We start from the raw sequence: 17,509 nt of genomic DNA on the forward strand, positions 1-17,509 counted from the left end.
GTCTGCTACAAATTTTTTAAAAACTTTAACTATATAGTAACCTCAAAAAACTTCTCAAAAATTTTAAACTATACATTTCAAAATATTCAAAAAAAAAAACCCACTTCAAAATTTTTTTTAAAAAACTTCAGCAGTAAGTTACAGTAAAGTTTTAGATAAATATTGAAAAAACTTAATTCCTTAATCTATACAAAAATAGAACTTCTAACCATTTACAGAAGCTGTGCACTAGTATTTTTAGGGAAATAATCTAAAATTAGCATATGGTTGATGTGAAGTGGCATATTATTATTTTAAAACCCTATTAAATGCCCGGAAGTCGAGTTCTAATAATATTTTACCTTAAGCCTTTTATGATTGGACTAAACGTTTCATCGATGGGTGAAGTTTTAATCTTCTGGGTATCAAACAAAAAACAAAAAACAAAAAAAAACTGTCACTAGGCGAGTCACTCGTAAGAATAATCCAAATAACGACCGCACAATAATTAACTAATGAGCATATTCGAAGTTGTTATAAATCAAAATTTATCTCAGGATTCCCTTTTTTTTTTTTGGTTTTCTTCTTACGCATGGTGATCCAATTGTCAAAGATACTACTATTGTCAGGGGGAATTCTAGAGCTACAAGGAATTACTGGTTCCCATTTTTCCTTTGAGCCACATTCCTGCTGCCTAACAGGATTAGGTTCACAGCTGATAGTGGAAGTGTAGCACAAGATCACGGAAATCCACTAGTGCTACTTTCTTTTTCCTTACCCGACTCAGCTGCTCTTTTTCTGTACCTGTTGGACACCAACTTTTCTGCTGCTAGTGGAAGCTCAATCTGTTGCTACATACATCCTTCTTGAAGGCAAAAGTAGACAGCAACAAACAAAAATTAGTTCGTGGATGCTGATGCAGGGATTCTTGTGTGGCCAAACGCTGTTAGTGGTATTTGACTTGGACTTGTTGGAGCCTTTTTTGCCTAACAGGTTGCCCTTTCTCTCATGCGTGGAGGCAAACTCTGAGATGACTGAACGCAAGAGATTATGAACTAACTAACAACTGTAAAGACCACTCAAACAAATAGGGTGAACAAAAGTTAGGCCAAGGCTAAAGGTTTACGGCACACAAAATATAGTCCAATATCAGCGTTTTCAAAACTTGCTCAGAATTGCCTGGCGCCTTATCTGTTCGGTTGCTTGGCATATTTACACGATCGAAGCCAACTCCTTGTAGCCGCCCAAATCATCATTGTGACTTGAATACTTGGGTGGTCACAAGGTTTATGGATATGGATGAAGCTGTAACCAATCCATACAAGAGAGAAATTTGACAATGGTCTTCTTGTCTTTCAAAACCGCTAAAACAAGACTGCTACAAGAAAATCCCGGCACCAAATGAGTTGGTCCTGTTAATGGCCTGACTGCAACAGCTTACAAAAGCCAAATGATGTAAAAACTCATGAGGTTCTTTAAACTTGATATATTTACTCCCCACATCAGGGCATTCCCAGTAATTTAATTCAAAGACATCCAGACTCCAGTCTATCACAGGCCATAGGAGGAGCTCATTGCCACATAATACCAACAGGATTGTTGGGTGGCCTGCAGCTGAAGAAGCTTCAACACAGGACAAATCATCCAACAGAAAATATTGAATCCAGTACAATTGTATCACTGCCGGGAATCATGTTGGCGTGACAATGTCGTACAACCTTATCAGTAAGTCATTTGCTGAAAAGATAAAATCTGTGGAAGTATGTCTTGCACCTTGCATGCTTAAAAAGGATTAGATGAAGTTTATACAAATATCATCAATGTGAAAATTCACAATTGAGACAAGAACAATTTATATAAATGTAGCATGTATCACTTCGTCTAAATATGTTCATAGACCATAAATTTATCTCTCTCTCTCTCTCTCTCTCTCTCTCTAAGAGCATCTGACCCCCACTTAAAAAACATTAGCAGTCCCATTCTGCTCCAGCCAAAGAACAAAATAATACTGATTATCTAATGACACAACCCAAAAAGGCAGTAACCCTGCCATCCACCCTATAAGGCTTTCTTCCTACTATTCACACACCTCAAGTGAATATTTGTACTCTATGTACATCCCACAACTGTCTTATCTACCTGTGTTAATCTGGTCATCCCTGAAGCTTGCAAGCAAAGGGGTTGTCATGAGCTGGGCCCCAAAACTCTCCTCAATTCAGCTTTCTGTGCATCTGAAAGTCTTGATGGATACTTAACATCAATCTTGATCCTCAGATTTCCCTTCTTCCTAGGATCCTTTGAGATTGGCATCCCTTCATCAGGGATAGTCACCTCATAGCCTGGTTTCACGATCTCAGTTAACGGAATCAAGAGATTCCTACCATCCAGTGTTGTCAATTCCAGATTCTTTCCCGTGAGGGACTCCAGAAGAGTTATCTCCTGATTAACGACTAGATCATTACCATCCCTCACATAAATAGAATGAGGCTTTTCATCAACCACAAAAACAAGATCTGCTGGAATGACACCAGGTTCCTGGTTACCCTTCTCAGGGAAAGTTATTTTTGTTCCCTTCTTCCAACCAGGCTTTATATCAACAGTCAAGATCTCCTCCAGATTTCGAAACTTACTGCAGACAAATTATGTGCATATCAAGATACATAAAAGCAGAACAATGATCATCCAGGAAAGAATTCAACCAATGCGATGTTCAAAATTATGACAAGCTATGACTGGCAAATATTATTCCAACTGCAGACAAAGCTTTCCCCAAAACAATGTGCCTCTGTAGTGCTATGGATTAGGCACATCAAAGGGTAAAGTGGTGTTGATCTGTTTCATCAATAATGGTTTGAGTTCCCGAACAATGAAAATTTAACATACAACGCCACTTATAACTACATGAAATATATCTAAAAGCATTTGGTGATGAGCATTTTGTGTTTGTTTCTTCAGAACAAAAATAGAAGATGATTTCAATGTTTTTCCATTTTAAGTCACTTACTAGTATGGTAACTGTTATACATGGTCCTAAGAGAAGTGGTCCCTTCAAAATATTTTTATTTTGGTATTCTGTTATATGAAACCATTTCCAGAAATTAATCAACATGCAAGAAGCCAGAGGTAAAGATAGTTGTGCAAGAATAGAGAAGGATTGAGGCGGGGGCATGGCACGTCTGAGAGAAGCACAGTGAGAGGAGGAACAGAGGCAGGGGATACAGTGGCGCATGGAGGTGGTCTGTCGAAAGAGTTCCATGAAGAGCAGGAGCATAGTGGTGCAGGGAGTTGTTGGTTGGGGGGGGGGGGGGAGGGGATAGATTGAGCAGGGTGAGAATGGATAGGTGACCAGAACAGCTGGTGAAGTAAGCAAAGACAGGAAGGAAATGAGCTGGAACCTTCTTAGAAGTGGGAAGCGGGAGGGATTCAGTGGGGCAGGGAGCATGATGAGAATGTCTGATCCAGGGGAGAAAGGTGAACCATGAGGGGGTGTCTGAGCAGAGAGATTGATATGGGATGAGCAATTTAGGTGAGAAAGGCGTGAAATAGGAGGTTCCACTATTATCCAGGGTGGTTACGTGAATTTGTTTTTTCTGTTTGGCAGGAGACTGACTATATTTTAACTGAGACTATGGCAGCAACATCTGGCATTGGAAAAAGAACAACAGCATTGGGCAGCTCATGAAAAGGAACACAAATATCACGGAGTACAGAATTACAGCATCATGTAGTTTTCCAAGCAATATTTACAGAACTAAATGTAAGATCTTTAGCCAATTTCATGCTCCAGGGCATCATTCAAGGGAAAGAAAGATGTCTTGCATCCACATGTTTGTTGACACAAGTGATACTCAGTTGATAGCATGACTAGTGTGAGAAGTTACAATGTCTCATTGTCAGTAAGGCAAGCAACTCAACTGACAGTTATTTTCATTTAGAAATTACTTCTTTAGCAACTTAAATTACAAAAGAATATATAGCAGTAAAGTGTCATCATTAACGCCTCAGAAAAATGTTGTTTTCCCTTGTATTTGTGTTTTTGGTGGCATTAGTTGATTGGCGCTCCTATTTCTTGTGGTCATCTGGACTTTCAATCTTATCCCATTATAGTTCCATATTTTCAAATGTCGTAGATGTTACAATTAATGTAATTGTGATACTTACAATAAAGCTCATTGTCCACCGCACATTTGTCATCCAATGTACTTACAAACTATACTAGTTCTACTCTTTTTTTACCAACTTGAACTAATGATATGTGGTCTAAAGTCAATACACCGGAATTAATTCCTGCATTAAGTGGTATTTCTACAGACTTTCCAGAAAAAGCTTGGGTGTACGAACTTAAATGTGAACAAGTGCATGATAGTGCAATGGGGTCATGCACATTATATCCTCAGACAGTTTCTCGCTTTTTTATCCCACCAGAAATAAGCTCAGATGGCATTCAAAGAATGCAGTATATCCTTCCGTTTGTAAGGGTTAAACATAGTTTCAGTAGAAATGAAGCTTTTCAAGGTAGATAGATGCCACTGAACTAGCTGCTACCATGTAGAATGAAAAAAATCTAGAAAAAGAAAAGACACCCTAACATCTTTTACATTTGTATCATTATAAATCCTAAGCTCCATCCTCCCACATCACAATTTGGTTATCAACTATCTGAAGCATAACATCTTTAGCAAACCTTCTGTGCTAGACATTTCTTAGACATTGGAAAAAGAAAGGTTTCAAGAGTATTATCTTTCTCCTCCTTTGTCAGGGACCTAAGATCACCCTACTAAGTTTGTAATTAAGACATTATTCAGCATCGCAATAGTAACCACATGATCTTTGGTCACTCTTGACCAACTTACAGGAAAATAAACTATGACGAATAAGTAAGAAGATACACCGCAATCATGATTCTTCCTATTCTTCATTTCGTTGTGAAAGACATTTTGTCCCACAAATAAATGTCAAAACCATCCCATAAACCTATTTTAGGTAGATTATGCAAAGAAACTTTTCAGCAAGCTATACGGATGCAAATTTCTATGGAATGCAACCAAAGGAAAAAAAAAAACCCCTTAATTCTGGCCAGCTGCTATACATTTTCTATGGAAGACAAACATTACAAAACCTAAACTTTTTCTCCAATCTCAGTTTGATATCATACTTCATCTTTAAATATTGCATCTGTCAACTATAATTAAAGCAAAAAGCCTGGTGGGGCGGGCAGAGGCTAAAGCAGAAGAGATCTTGGTTGTAAAGACTGTATTCCACATATATTCTTTGGATTTTAAGAATTCAAGCACTTATCAGTTGTCTTTGTTCAGAAGCCAATTAGAGAAGCACTTTCAGAGATCTCCAAAAGCTACAAGTGGTAGATTACTCTATTACCCTTTTTTCATTCTCACTGAATAAAACACAACAAACTGATCTTCAAAAGTCATTATTCTGAACTAGTATAGAAACCTTGTTGGATTTATCAGATTCAATATTGAGATGCTAATAAGGAGAAAAGAGATAGTGGAGACGTTCCAATAAAATGTTTAGCAAATGAAGAAGGATAAAGACCAAGAAAAAAGGGAAGGGGGAAATGATTTACCAGATTAACAAATCAGAAGCACGACAAAAGCTGCTAGATTTTCCAGAAAGAGATTTTTAACAAACATCATGCAATATAACCTCGATGGGGTACTTCAGAAAACAAGTTTGGCCAACAAAGAAGCAAAAGATATTCGCATGAGAAACAGCCATTTACTTAGGGAAAATTGCCGATCTTCTTTAGCGTCTTATCAGTGGATACTCCAATCTGGTTTAGATAAAAAATTAGAAAGGTGAAAAAAAAGCAACTTTGCTAGAATTCAGTTCAAGCATTTTCTTTTTCTTCTTCTAGATTTTGAGGTTAGCTATGTGTGAATAAAAGGGAGGGGGGACGCATAGGAGTCCAAAATGGAATGAAAAGAAGCCCATGTAAACAGTGGTTTTCCTCATTCTTCACTTTGAGCTGTTTGATTTCAAGAGATGTGGCAGTGTAGTTCACTAAACTAATTTTTATGGCAATCATTACAGCAGGTACTAAATGGCTGCCCCCATAAATCCAAGCAAACAGCCCGACAATAAATGTCCCTAAGACAGAGCCAATATGTCAACTATACACTAAATGAACAAGAAAGATGGTGGGTTTTATTAACCGGTACAAGGTTTTATTAACCGGTCGGTTTCCTATATAAGAGCGTAAATAATCATGATAGGCTACATTTCTTCAATCTCACGTCCACTACGCACTTCATTCATTTGCATAATATTTAAAGAAGTCCACAACAATTACATATGAAAAGATACTGATCTTGACAAATCTGAAAAGCACTTAGGGTTACACATTTTTTCTAACAATACTCCACCAACTTAAGAACATCTTTAAACAGAGAATTGGTCATAGATATATTCACGGTATTTAACAGTCTACTATAGGATTTAATACGCTCTGCAACTATTTTAGTCATCAAGAATCACTAAAAGAACCAGGAATCCTTAATGCATCAAATATCTCTGCAATTACCCACATGTAGAATGTGGAATAGCATGATTTCATTCATGCATACCTTGAAATTGAAGCTTTTAACCAACCTTCAATCTATAAACTCTTTCCTAATCCAAGTTCACTAAAACTATCACTACAGGTATCACGCCAATATACATTCCTAAGTTAAAACTCTGTCTTTCAATCTTCAAGAAATGACCTTTACTCAGCTTTCCACATACATAAAACACAAAAATGTCAAATGCAAGAAAGTCAGAATCTTTCAATATGCAACTGGACAAAGCAAAACCGAGACACGGTATTGTCTAGAAAATACATAAACTTGAGGTATACGTACCCTGCCCGATCGATTATCCTCCTCGATATCTTCAGCTTTTTGACAGACCCTTTGTACAACTCCTCCAAACTACACATCAAAACAGTCTCCACCGGGGCCTCCTTCCTCATCCCACCACCTCCAGAAGTCCCCACTCCGCCACCAGCATTTCCAGCCCCGCTGCTGCTGCTGCCACCCATTGTAGTACTCCTAAAGAAATACCCATTATTACTAGCATTTTCCCTCCCAGCCCCACCGCTCCTCCCGCTACTACTCCCACCGCCACCGCCACCACCAGCATTCGTCTCATTCCCAAACAGTTCAGCATATATGTCATCAGCATCCCGAGGATTAAACCGGAAAGACGGGTTGGGATGCTGCTGCTGGTTATGGTGGTGGTGGTGGGGCCTATTAGCATAGAGCCCACTGCCACGAGGCGGCGGAGGAACTTGACCGGATTTGAGGGCTTCTTCACCGTAAAGATCATAGATCTGCCGCTTCTGGGGGTCGCTTAAAACATCGTAAGCTTCGGAAATTTGCTTGAATTTGGCCTCGGCTTCTTGCTTGTTGCTGGTAGGGTTCTTGTCGGGATGCCATATCATTGCTAATCGCCTGTACGCTTTCTTCAAATCCTCGTCGCTTGCATTGCGATTTACCTTCAATATATTGTAATAATCCACCCCCATTTCTGGGATTTCTTTCCTTTCTTTTTTTACTGGGATTTTATGAAGCTTTGAAGAAGAAGAAGAAGAAGATGGCGGAGAAAGAGGTGGTGGATTCGGTGGAAAGTGGGGGCTTTGGCGGGGATGCGAAGTATGTCACCGTTTTTTTTGCGGTGGTTTTTACCCTTCAGCAAATTTCAATGGAATGTCTCTCGTCTTTTTTGGTTGGTTTTTAGGGATTTTCTATGCAAACTTTGGTAAGTGTTTGGATTTCTTATTATGTACGCGTAATTGTTTATTTAAGTTTGATTTAACTTCTTAATCAAATTTGAATATTATAACAAAATTTGATTCGTTTCTTTTTTAAACATAAAATTGAAATTTTGAACAGATATTTGTTAAATTGACATCATATATAAAGTATTGAACAAAATTTTATTGAACATTATAGTTTTTTTTTGTTAAAAGTAAGAGGCTATAAATCCAACATCTCTTACTTACAATTTTTTCTAACTTATCACCCAATACAATTCTCTCCTGAATGTTATAGACTGATAGTCGTTGAAATTGACAAACTTTATTTTACATATAATGTTCGGGATTGACAAACAACAAAAAAATTTATTTGGTTAGTGGATCATTAATATATGAGTATCAATGTCATTCTTTTAGAATAAACTAGCGATTATAAATTTTTCTTCATTAGCTAAGATATTTGAGTAATTTTAATAGACTTCTTATGACACCAAATCAAATTAAAAAATTTTGATGGGATTAATTTAGTTTCTCTTTAGAAGTGACTACTTAAATGTCTAGTCATCAATTCTTTATAATTTTGCTTATCAATCTATTTTGGAGATTTAAGAGGCATTGACTTATTATTAGGCCTTTTTTCTTTTGAAAAAATGATAACAAAGAGATAAGTTACTTAATCAAATTCAAAAAAAAAAAAATATTCAGAAAGTGCAAGGAATCAAGAGTTAAATTATCGTGCTGAAATCTTAATCTTTTCAAAAAAAGGGGGAAAAAATTGAGGTCCTATAAAAAAAAGGAGATATAGTGGCAGGTAAGATTTTTTTTGGTTTGTTTTAGTTGGCAAAAGAATTTTTATTTTTTCATCTAAACTATACAAAAAAAAAGAGTTTATTTCAGGGTACACAAGAAGCTTGAAATATGGGGTGTACGTATAATTTCTTTAAACCTGAGGGATTTTCCTCAAATTATAATAAATATCAGTAGGGCACAATTTAGAAATTTCACTCCTATTCCAGTACTAAAATTCGGATATAATTTTACCGTTGGTTTAAAAAAAAAAAAAAAAATTTTTACCGTTGGTGCCGCCACTCTTCTTGAGAAGGAGCGCGCGGAATTCGGAAACTATCCGTTACGGGCCACCGCCAGAACTCATTCCTACTACTACTATTTAAATGGATCCCAGCCATACCTATCCCCATTTTTCTTCCGTGAACCAAAAAAAGTTGGTATTTTCTGATGTGAGAGAGGAGAATTTGGGAGCCCTAGGTAGAAGAAGCCACTGAGATGAGGAGAAGAAGAAAAAAGCTAAATTTTTGTCAGGTTAGTTTTCTATTTTTCTCTTACTTTGTTACGGTTTCTTTCTTTCACTTTGTTTCTTGCTTTTTATTTTTTCGGTCAATTTCTTGCTGGGAATTGTTGAATATTGAATTATTTTTGCTTTTGTTGTTAATCTACAAATTTTGCTTTTGATCATGTGCTGTCTGTGTTGGTTCTAGACTTATAGCCTAGTTGTTTGAGAAAATGTCTCTGTGATCGTTCCTCTGTTTGAAAGATTTCTGTCTCTTCTTCTTCTTTTTTTTTTTTTTAATTTTTTTTTCAGTTTTCGTTCTTTTGTAAATTTTACCTGCTGAAATTTCCTTCTTGACCAAAGGAGCAGAAGTTCAGACAGTTCCTCCATGTTAGTGCAGAAGCTTTACCTTGTTGCCAAAAAAAAGAAAAGAAATAACTTCTATGTTCGAAAGCACATTAATGATGATAATTGGTAGTATCATACAGATTAAGAGTCCATGTAGTAACTCAAGACTTTGGCTTGCAAATCAAAACAAACCAAAAGTTAATGAACGTTGGAATAAGGGACAGCGTTGCATGGGAATTAACATTCATTTATTTAGTAAGCTAACACCTTTTACTCATTTTACATATGATGGCTAGCAATATTAGATTAATGTCCTAATAACTCGCCTCGCAATGTTCTTAAAAATAATTAAGCAGTATACTAGAGGGAAACAAAAAACTGAATTTGGCAAGGACAAATTAGGACTGTCAGAAAGGGGTTCCTTTTATGTTGAGGTACTATGAAGTACATGACAAGAAAAAACAAGTATAACTTATGCAAAGCATTGTAAGATTTCCAATCATGGCATGGTGTTTGGTAAGTTCCTGATGAAAACTAACGAGCAAAGTGCCCTAGGATTGAAAAGTCTAAAACTCATAAACCACAAAACCAGGCTTTGAATTCTATATTTCTATTACAATTGTAAATAATCTTTCATCAAAACTACAGCAAGAAATAGAGAAATGATGAAATTCAAAAACAAAAATACAATATATAACCAGATTACACGTCTGAATTCATACTTCAATCTGAAAGAAACTATAAAGCCTTACCAATTTAAAAAAAAGTACTTAAGAGGAATAAATCAGTTCATCATGCATTAAGTATTTTGTTCCTTGACAAAGTTGGTTCACAACTCACAAACACTGTGTTGTTTGAAGGATATACCATTTACTCTTTGGATGGCTTATTTTATCTACTCTTATGAGTGTTTTTTTTGTAAGCCTCAAAGGGCAAAAGATCTATTTTTCAAACAATATGATATTTGTGAGTTGTGAACCAACTTTATCAAGGAACAAAATACTTAATGCACGATGAACTGATTTACTGCTTTTAAGTAGTTTGTTTTTGTTGTTAAAGCTTTGTGGTTTCTTTGAGATTGAAATTCGAATTCCAATGTGTAATCTGTTCATGCATTGCATTTTTGTCTTTGAATTTTTTGTTTCTCCATTTCTTGCTATACTTTTGATGACATATTGTGTAAAATCGTTGTAGAGTTCTAACCTCAGCTTTGTTGATTATTAATATTTGAATTTTATATTTTAAATTACTCTGCTTTTTTTTTTTCCTTTGAACTTACAAAATACTATTCCATGAGTGGGAATCATTCATGCTTAGTACTAATTAGTTTCTTGTATTTCCTCCGCATTTGACACAAAACCAAGTTTTGTCTTCTTTAGTTAAAGAAAATACTAGAAAAAAGGAGTTGAGGTTTTTTGACCTGATAAAATGGATACTACAAACAAATACTAGTTTTCTGATATTTATTAAAGCTATAACTTGAAGGTCTGAATGGAGTGACGGGATGATTAGAGTGTGGCATCAAAAGTAGGAATACAAGTGAGCTGTTTTGTGTGGGAATATAAAAGTAAAAGAGGGAGAAGAGGGATTTGCTTTCTGGTACTTTGCTAAGCAGTTCAACCTGGAAACTCTTTAAGGTATCGGTCTAAGGGAAATTGCAGAACCACTTAACTGAAATAATTGTTGTTGTAAACTTTGAACATTTAGGGGTTAACCCTCATTATTAATGATGTTAAGGACCTATTCATGGAATTTTTAGAATTTTTTTTTCTTTATACAGAATTTAGTTTTTAATATTATGGATTGAACCTGACAGCTTTTCATTGCTTTTGTCACGTGTGTTTGTTCTCCAGTCTAATGTTCTTGTTGCTGGTGGAGTCTATGTGTGTGTGTCTTTCTGTTTGTGTGTGTGTGTGTGTGTGTGTGTGAGAGAGAGAGAGAGAGAGAGAGAGATGGGCAGATTGTGGGGGGAGGTCCTAGAGCTAGGGAAAGTTTCAAGAAGGTGAGATTCACAAAATCTTTCTTATCCTTGTGTATTTGTATGAAATGTTGAATTAAGCCTCCTGCATATTTTGTAGCAGATATCAGTTTTTAATAAGTAGTTGCAATTGTAAGCTGTCGATAACTGTATCACCTCTATTAAAGGTTTTGCTCATTTGCCTTTCAGAAACACAAAGGTTTTATTTGCATGTAAACTTAACTAGTCACTTTTATTAGTTAGTTCGTAAGTGTAGTAGAACTGGACCATCTAAGGGATACATCTAGTTTCTTTTGCATGGATGCTTGGGTGTTGGGTTGATCTTTTGATGATTGGATAACGTTTCAATCTTTATTTTGGACAAATGCCTTTCGTAAGAGGAATACTGAACTACTGCATCCTAGTGAAAGCAAAGAAGGCATTTAATTTGTCGTCCAAGGAGAGGTTAGTCTCAGACTATGGAAAGCATGACATTAAGGACTAGATCTTGACTGAATCTCGGGATATAATACAATGTGCACTGTGCTGGATTCTAAGATAAGGATAATCTACACCTGGGAGCGGCCGGCCTGAGTTGTGGATTAACTTTATTTTGGTTCCATAGAGTGGGTCGCCATATAATTGTTGAAGAGAACTTTGAGTGGGAGAAATGTATAGATTTGGCACTACTAAGATGAATATCCAGATTCTGAAGTGATTATGGTTTAGTGCGTATTGGCACATTGTTGCAAGGGCTAATATTGAAAAGATGTCCAACATGAAGATTGAATTGATTTTAGAATGTGGTGGTAGTGCTGATCTTTGGTAGATGTGTTTTAGGATGGATCAATTTTTGCTTAGTAAGCTTTATTTTCCTTCCATTGTTTGGCATAGTCATTAATATCTCTGTTTGGAATTTGTTTTCAAGTACTTAGCTTAGCGGTTTGACCTGGAAAGTTTCTTTATGGTTATTAGCTTAGGGGCAATTGCAGAATCATTCACCTTAGAAAAGCCGAAAATCTGAGGCTAGCAGAAGTTTAGTTTAGATGAAATATTGAGCTTTTTGGTGTGCCTGTGTGCTTGAAGAAGCATCCATAAGACACTAGAATAATGATTGTAGCTTCTTGCTTGGTCTTCAGAATTTTTTATGCCGAATTTGCTGTTAGGTTCTAAGTGAGATAACAAGCAAAAAGATTTCATTATGATTGACTAGGTAATGCTGACTTTGGCTTGCATATCAAAACAAACCAAATGCTAATGAATGATGGAATAAGGGACAGCGTTGCATTGAGAATTAATATTTATTTAGTAAGCTAATAACTTTTACTCACTTTACATAGGATGGCTAGTGATATTTGATTAATGTTCTAATAACTACTCCTCACAATGTTTTTAAGAATAATTAAGCAGTATACCAAAGGGAAACAAAAAAAAAACTAAATCTGGCAAGTAGAAATTAAGATTGTCAGAAACATGTTATGTTGAGGCACTATGAAGTGCATGACAAGAAAAAAACAAGTATAGCTCATACAAAGCATTGTAAGATTTCCAATCATGGCATAGTGTTTGGTAAGCTCTTAATGAAAACTAACGAGCAAAGCATCTCAGAACAGAAAAGTCAAACACTCATAAACCAGAAAACCAGGCATAGAATTCTACATTTCTATTACAATTTTAAATAATCTTTCATCAAACCTATAGCAAGAAATGGAGAAGTGACGAAATTCAAAAACAAAAATACAATATATATCCAGATTACACATCTGAATTCGTACTTCAGTCTAAAGGGAACTATAAAGCCTTACCAATTAAAAACAAAAGTACTTAGAATCAGTTCATCATGCATTAGGTATTTTGTTCCTTGATAAAGTTGGTTCACAACTCACGAACACTATATTGTTTGAAGGATATACCATTTACTCTTGGATGGCTTATTTTATCTACTCTTATGAGTGTTTTTTTTGTAAGCCTCAAAGGGGCAAAAGATCTATTTTTCAAACAATATGATGTTTGTGAGTGGTGAACCAACTTTATCAAGGAACAAAATACTTACTGCATGATGAACTGATTTACTGCTTTTAAGTTGTTTGTTTTTTGTTAAGCTTTATGGTTTCTTTGAGATTGAAGTACGAATTCCAATGTGTAACCTGTTTATGCATTGCATTTTTGTTTTTGAATTTTTCTATTTCTCCATTTCTTGCTATACTTTTGATGACATATTGTGTAAAATTGTTGTAGAATTGTAGAGTTATATCCTCCGCTTTGCTGATTATTAATGTTTGAAATTTATATTTGAAACTACTGTTATCTTTTGTTTTTTTGTGTTCCCTTTTAACTTACAAAACACTATGCCATGAGTGGGAATCATCCATGCTTTGTACTCATTAGTTTCTCGTATTTCCTCCTCATGTGGCACAAACCTAATTTTTTTTCTTTAGTTAAAGAAAATACTAGAAAAAAAGGAGTCTAGGGTTTTGACCTGATAAAATTGATACTACAAGCAAATACTAGTTTTCTGATATTTATTAAAGCTATAACTTGAAGGTCTCAATGGAGTGCCCTGGATGATTTGAGTGAGGCTTCCAAAGTAGGAATCCAAGCATGGGGTGAGTTGAGTGAGCTGTTTTGTGTGGGAATATAAAAGTAAAAGAGGGAGAAGAGGGATTTGCTTTGAGGTACTTCGCTAAGCAATTTGACCTGGAAAGTATTTAAGGTATCAGTCTAAGGGAAATTGTAGAACCACTTGCCTGAAATGGTCATGGATGAAAACTTTGAACCTTTAGGGGTTAACCTCATTATTAATGATGTTAAGGACCTATTCATGGAATTTTTAGAACATTTTTTTTTATAGCGAATTTAGTTTTTAATATTATGGATTGGACCTGGCAGCTTTTCATTTCTTTTGTCATGCTTATTTGTTCTCCAGTCTAATGTTCTTGTTTGCTGGTGGAGTGTACGTCTTTCTGTTTGTGAATGTGAGAGAGAGAGAGAGAGATGGGCAGATTGTGGGGGGAGGTCCTAGAGCTAGGGAAAGTTTCAGGAATGTGAGATTCACAAAATCTTCTTATCCTTGTGTATTTGTATGAAATGTTGAATTAAGCCTCCTGCATATTTTGAAGCAGATATCAGTTTTTAATAAGTAGTTGCAATTGTAGGCTGTCCATAAATCTATCACCTCTATTAAAGGTTTTGCTCATTTGCCTTTCAGAAACACAAAGGTTTTATTTGCATGTAAACTTAACTAGTCACTTTTATTAGTTAGTTTATAAGTGTAGTAGAACTGGACCTTCTAAGAGATGCACCTAGATTCTTTTGCATGGATGCCTGGGTGTTGGGTTGGTCTTTTGATGATTGGATAACGTTTCAATCTTTGTTTTTGACAAGTGCCTTTTGTAAGAGGAATACTGAACTACTGAGTCGTAATGAAAGCAAAAGCATTTAATTTGTCATCCAAAGATTGGTTAGGTTCGAGGCATGAGAAATTGGTATAATTACTTTAGGTAGCTCAAGCTAGGATTGGTTTCAAACTGTGGAAAGCATGAAATTGGGGGCTGGATCTTGACTAAATGATGGGATATACGACATAGTGCACTGTGTTGGATTCTAACATAAGGACAATCTACACCTGGTAGCGGCCAGCTTGAGTCCTGGATCAACTTTATTTTGGTTCCATAGAGTGTGTTGCCACATGATTGTTGAAGAGATTTTAACTGAGAGGTGTGTATAGATTTGGCACTACTATGATGAATATCTTGATTCTGAAGTAATTATGGTCTAGTGTGTATTGGCACATTGTCGCAAGGGTCATTGAAAAGTTGTCCGACATGAAGATTGAATTGATTTTAGAATGTGGTTGTAGTATGACTGATCTTTGATAGATATGTTTTAGGTTGGATCAATTTTGCTTCGTAAGCTTTATTTTCCTTCCATTGTCTGGTTTAGTCATTAATATCTATGTTTGGAATCTGTTTTCAAGTACTTAGCTTAGCAGTTTGACCTGGAAAGTTTCTTTAAGGTTATCAGCTTAGAGGCAATTGAAGAATTATTCACCTTAAGGGGACATAGTTAAAATTGTTTTCATTTTTGTGGATTGAGTCATTATAGGTGATTTCAAGAACAGATTCATCGTTTGTTGGAAAAAAAAGAACATATTCATGAAATTCGTAGTAGTATTTTTCTACCTAGGATGGAATTTATATTTGAGCATTCTTGGTTACACCTAGTAGTTTTTGGATGCTTCTCTCTTATTTAGACTTGTAGATGTTCTGTAGTGGATATACGTGTTTATATGTAGACATGATAGTTTTACAACTGTAGGCTGTGCATAATCTAGTGAGCTCCAATTAATTAACAATGGTTTTGCTCATTTACGTTTGACAAACAGAAGATCACGCAATGGTTTATAAGCATGTAACTAGACAAGTCCCATGTATTCGGTAATAAGTGTAGTAACGCTTATGCTTCTGTGAGACACTTATTACTTTTGCAGACATGTCTGGTTAAGGATTTTACTTTTCATGCTCTAATTATTAGATTCGTGCCTTTGTATAAAGGAATATCGAACTGGTGAGTAGTAGTGAGAGCTAAGAGCTGTCTAAGGATGAGTAAAATTGGGAGTTATTAGCTGGTGTCATCAGACTATGGAAACATGACATCCAGGACTGGATCTGAATTAAATCTTGGGGAATAAGACATTGTGCACTTTGTTGGCTTCCTAAATAAGATAATCTATACTTGAAAACGGCCAGCTTGAGTTGTGAATTAAGTTTATTTTGGTTCCATATACTGGGTCGCTATATGATGCTTGAAGGGAATTTTGAGTGAGAGAGGTGTATGGATTTGGCACTGCCAAGATGGAAATTTAGATTTGTAAGTAATTATGGTTTAGTGTGTACTGGCTCATTATCGCAAGTGTTGACGTTGAAAAGATATCTGATGTGAAGTTTGAAGAATTGATCTATGGTTGATGTGTTTTAGGATGGATCGATTTTGCTTGGTAAGCTTTTATTGTCCTTCCACTGTCTGGTGTAGTCCATAATATCTATGTTTGGAATCTGTCTTCAAGTACACCGATTTGAACTGGAAAGTTTCTTGAACATTATCAACTTAGGGGCAATTGCAGAATCATTCACCTCAAGAACGTACTTAAAATTGGATTGAGTTGTTATTGGTGTATGCCAAGGATATATTCATGAAATTTGTAGTACTAATCTACCTTGGATAGAGTTTATATTTTAGCATTCTTGGTTAACATGGTGGCTTTTGGTTGCTTCTCTCATATTCAGTACATCGTCTATAATAGATTGCAGTCTTTATACGTAGACATAATGGTTTTGCAACTGTAGGCTGTGGATGTAACCTAATGATCTCCAATTAATTAACAATGGTTTCACTTGTTTGCAATTCAGAAATAGAAGGTCAAGGAATGGTTTATTAGCTTGTAAACTTGACTAGTCACATGTATGAGCTAATAAGTCTTGTACCGGTTGAGCTTCTGTGGGACACTAATTATGCCTTTTTATGGAGGAATGTCAAACTAGTGAGTAGTAGTGAGAGCTAAGAGTCGTCTAAGGATGAGTAAAATTGGGAGTGATAAGTTGGTGTCATCAGACTATGGAAACAGGACATCTAGGACTGGATCTGAATTAAATCTTGGGGAACAGGACATTGTGCACTTTGTTGGATTCCTAAATAAGGTAATCTATACTTGGGAGCGGCTGGCCTGAGTTGTGGATTATTTTTATTTTGGTTCCATAGACTGGGTCACCATATGATTGTTGAAGAGAATTTTGAGCAAGAGAGATGTATAGATTTGGCACTACTAAGATGAATATCCAGATTCTAAAGAAGTTATGGTCTAACACAAGGGTTGACATTAAAAAGATGTTTGATATGAAGATTGAATTGGTTTTAAAATGTGGTTGTAGGAGTGATCTATGGTAGATGTGTTAGGATGAATCAATTTTGCTTAGTCAACTTTATGCTCCTTCTATTGCCTGGTGTAGCCATTAATATCTATGTTTTGAATCTGTTTTCAAGTAATTAACTTAGCGATTTGACCTCGAAAGTTTCTTGAAAGTTATCAACTTAGGGCAACTGCAGAATCATTCACCTTTGGAACAGAGTTAAAATTGCCTACATTTTAGGTGGTTGAGTCTTTATTAGTGATGTAAAGGAC

The 17,509-nt window shown here is 35.8% G+C and overlaps 1 protein-coding gene across 1 annotated transcript; it reads right to left on the reverse strand.

Annotated features, from left to right (window-relative positions):
- Positions 1 to 1,894: 1,894 nt before the first annotated feature.
- Positions 1,895 to 7,659, reverse strand: LOC113768403 (dnaJ homolog subfamily B member 4-like). Its single transcript, XM_027312743.1, has 2 exons — positions 6,843 to 7,659; positions 1,895 to 2,608 (listed from the first exon to the last, which is right to left on the reverse strand). The coding sequence occupies exons 1-2, from the start codon at positions 7,505 to 7,507 to the stop codon at positions 2,164 to 2,166; spliced, it is 1,110 nt and encodes a 369-aa protein (XP_027168544.1). The 5' UTR covers positions 7,508 to 7,659; the 3' UTR covers positions 1,895 to 2,163.
- Between the last annotated feature and the right edge of the window lie 9,850 nt (positions 7,660 to 17,509).

This window comes from Coffea eugenioides, chromosome 4, assembly GCF_003713205.1.
Source record: "Coffea eugenioides isolate CCC68of chromosome 4, Ceug_1.0, whole genome shotgun sequence".
Taxonomy (NCBI): domain Eukaryota; kingdom Viridiplantae; phylum Streptophyta; class Magnoliopsida; order Gentianales; family Rubiaceae; genus Coffea; species Coffea eugenioides.

Excerpts from the sequence above, each read along its gene's own strand:
- LOC113768403 (XM_027312743.1), bottom strand. The coding sequence starts at position 7,507 with ATGGGGGTGGATTATTACAATATATTGAAGGTAAATCGCAATGCAAGC. Across the intron at positions 2,609-6,842 it reads AGGATAATCGATCGGGCAGG|TAAGTTTCGAAATCTGGAGG; the intron begins GTACGTATACCT and ends ATTTGTCTGCAG.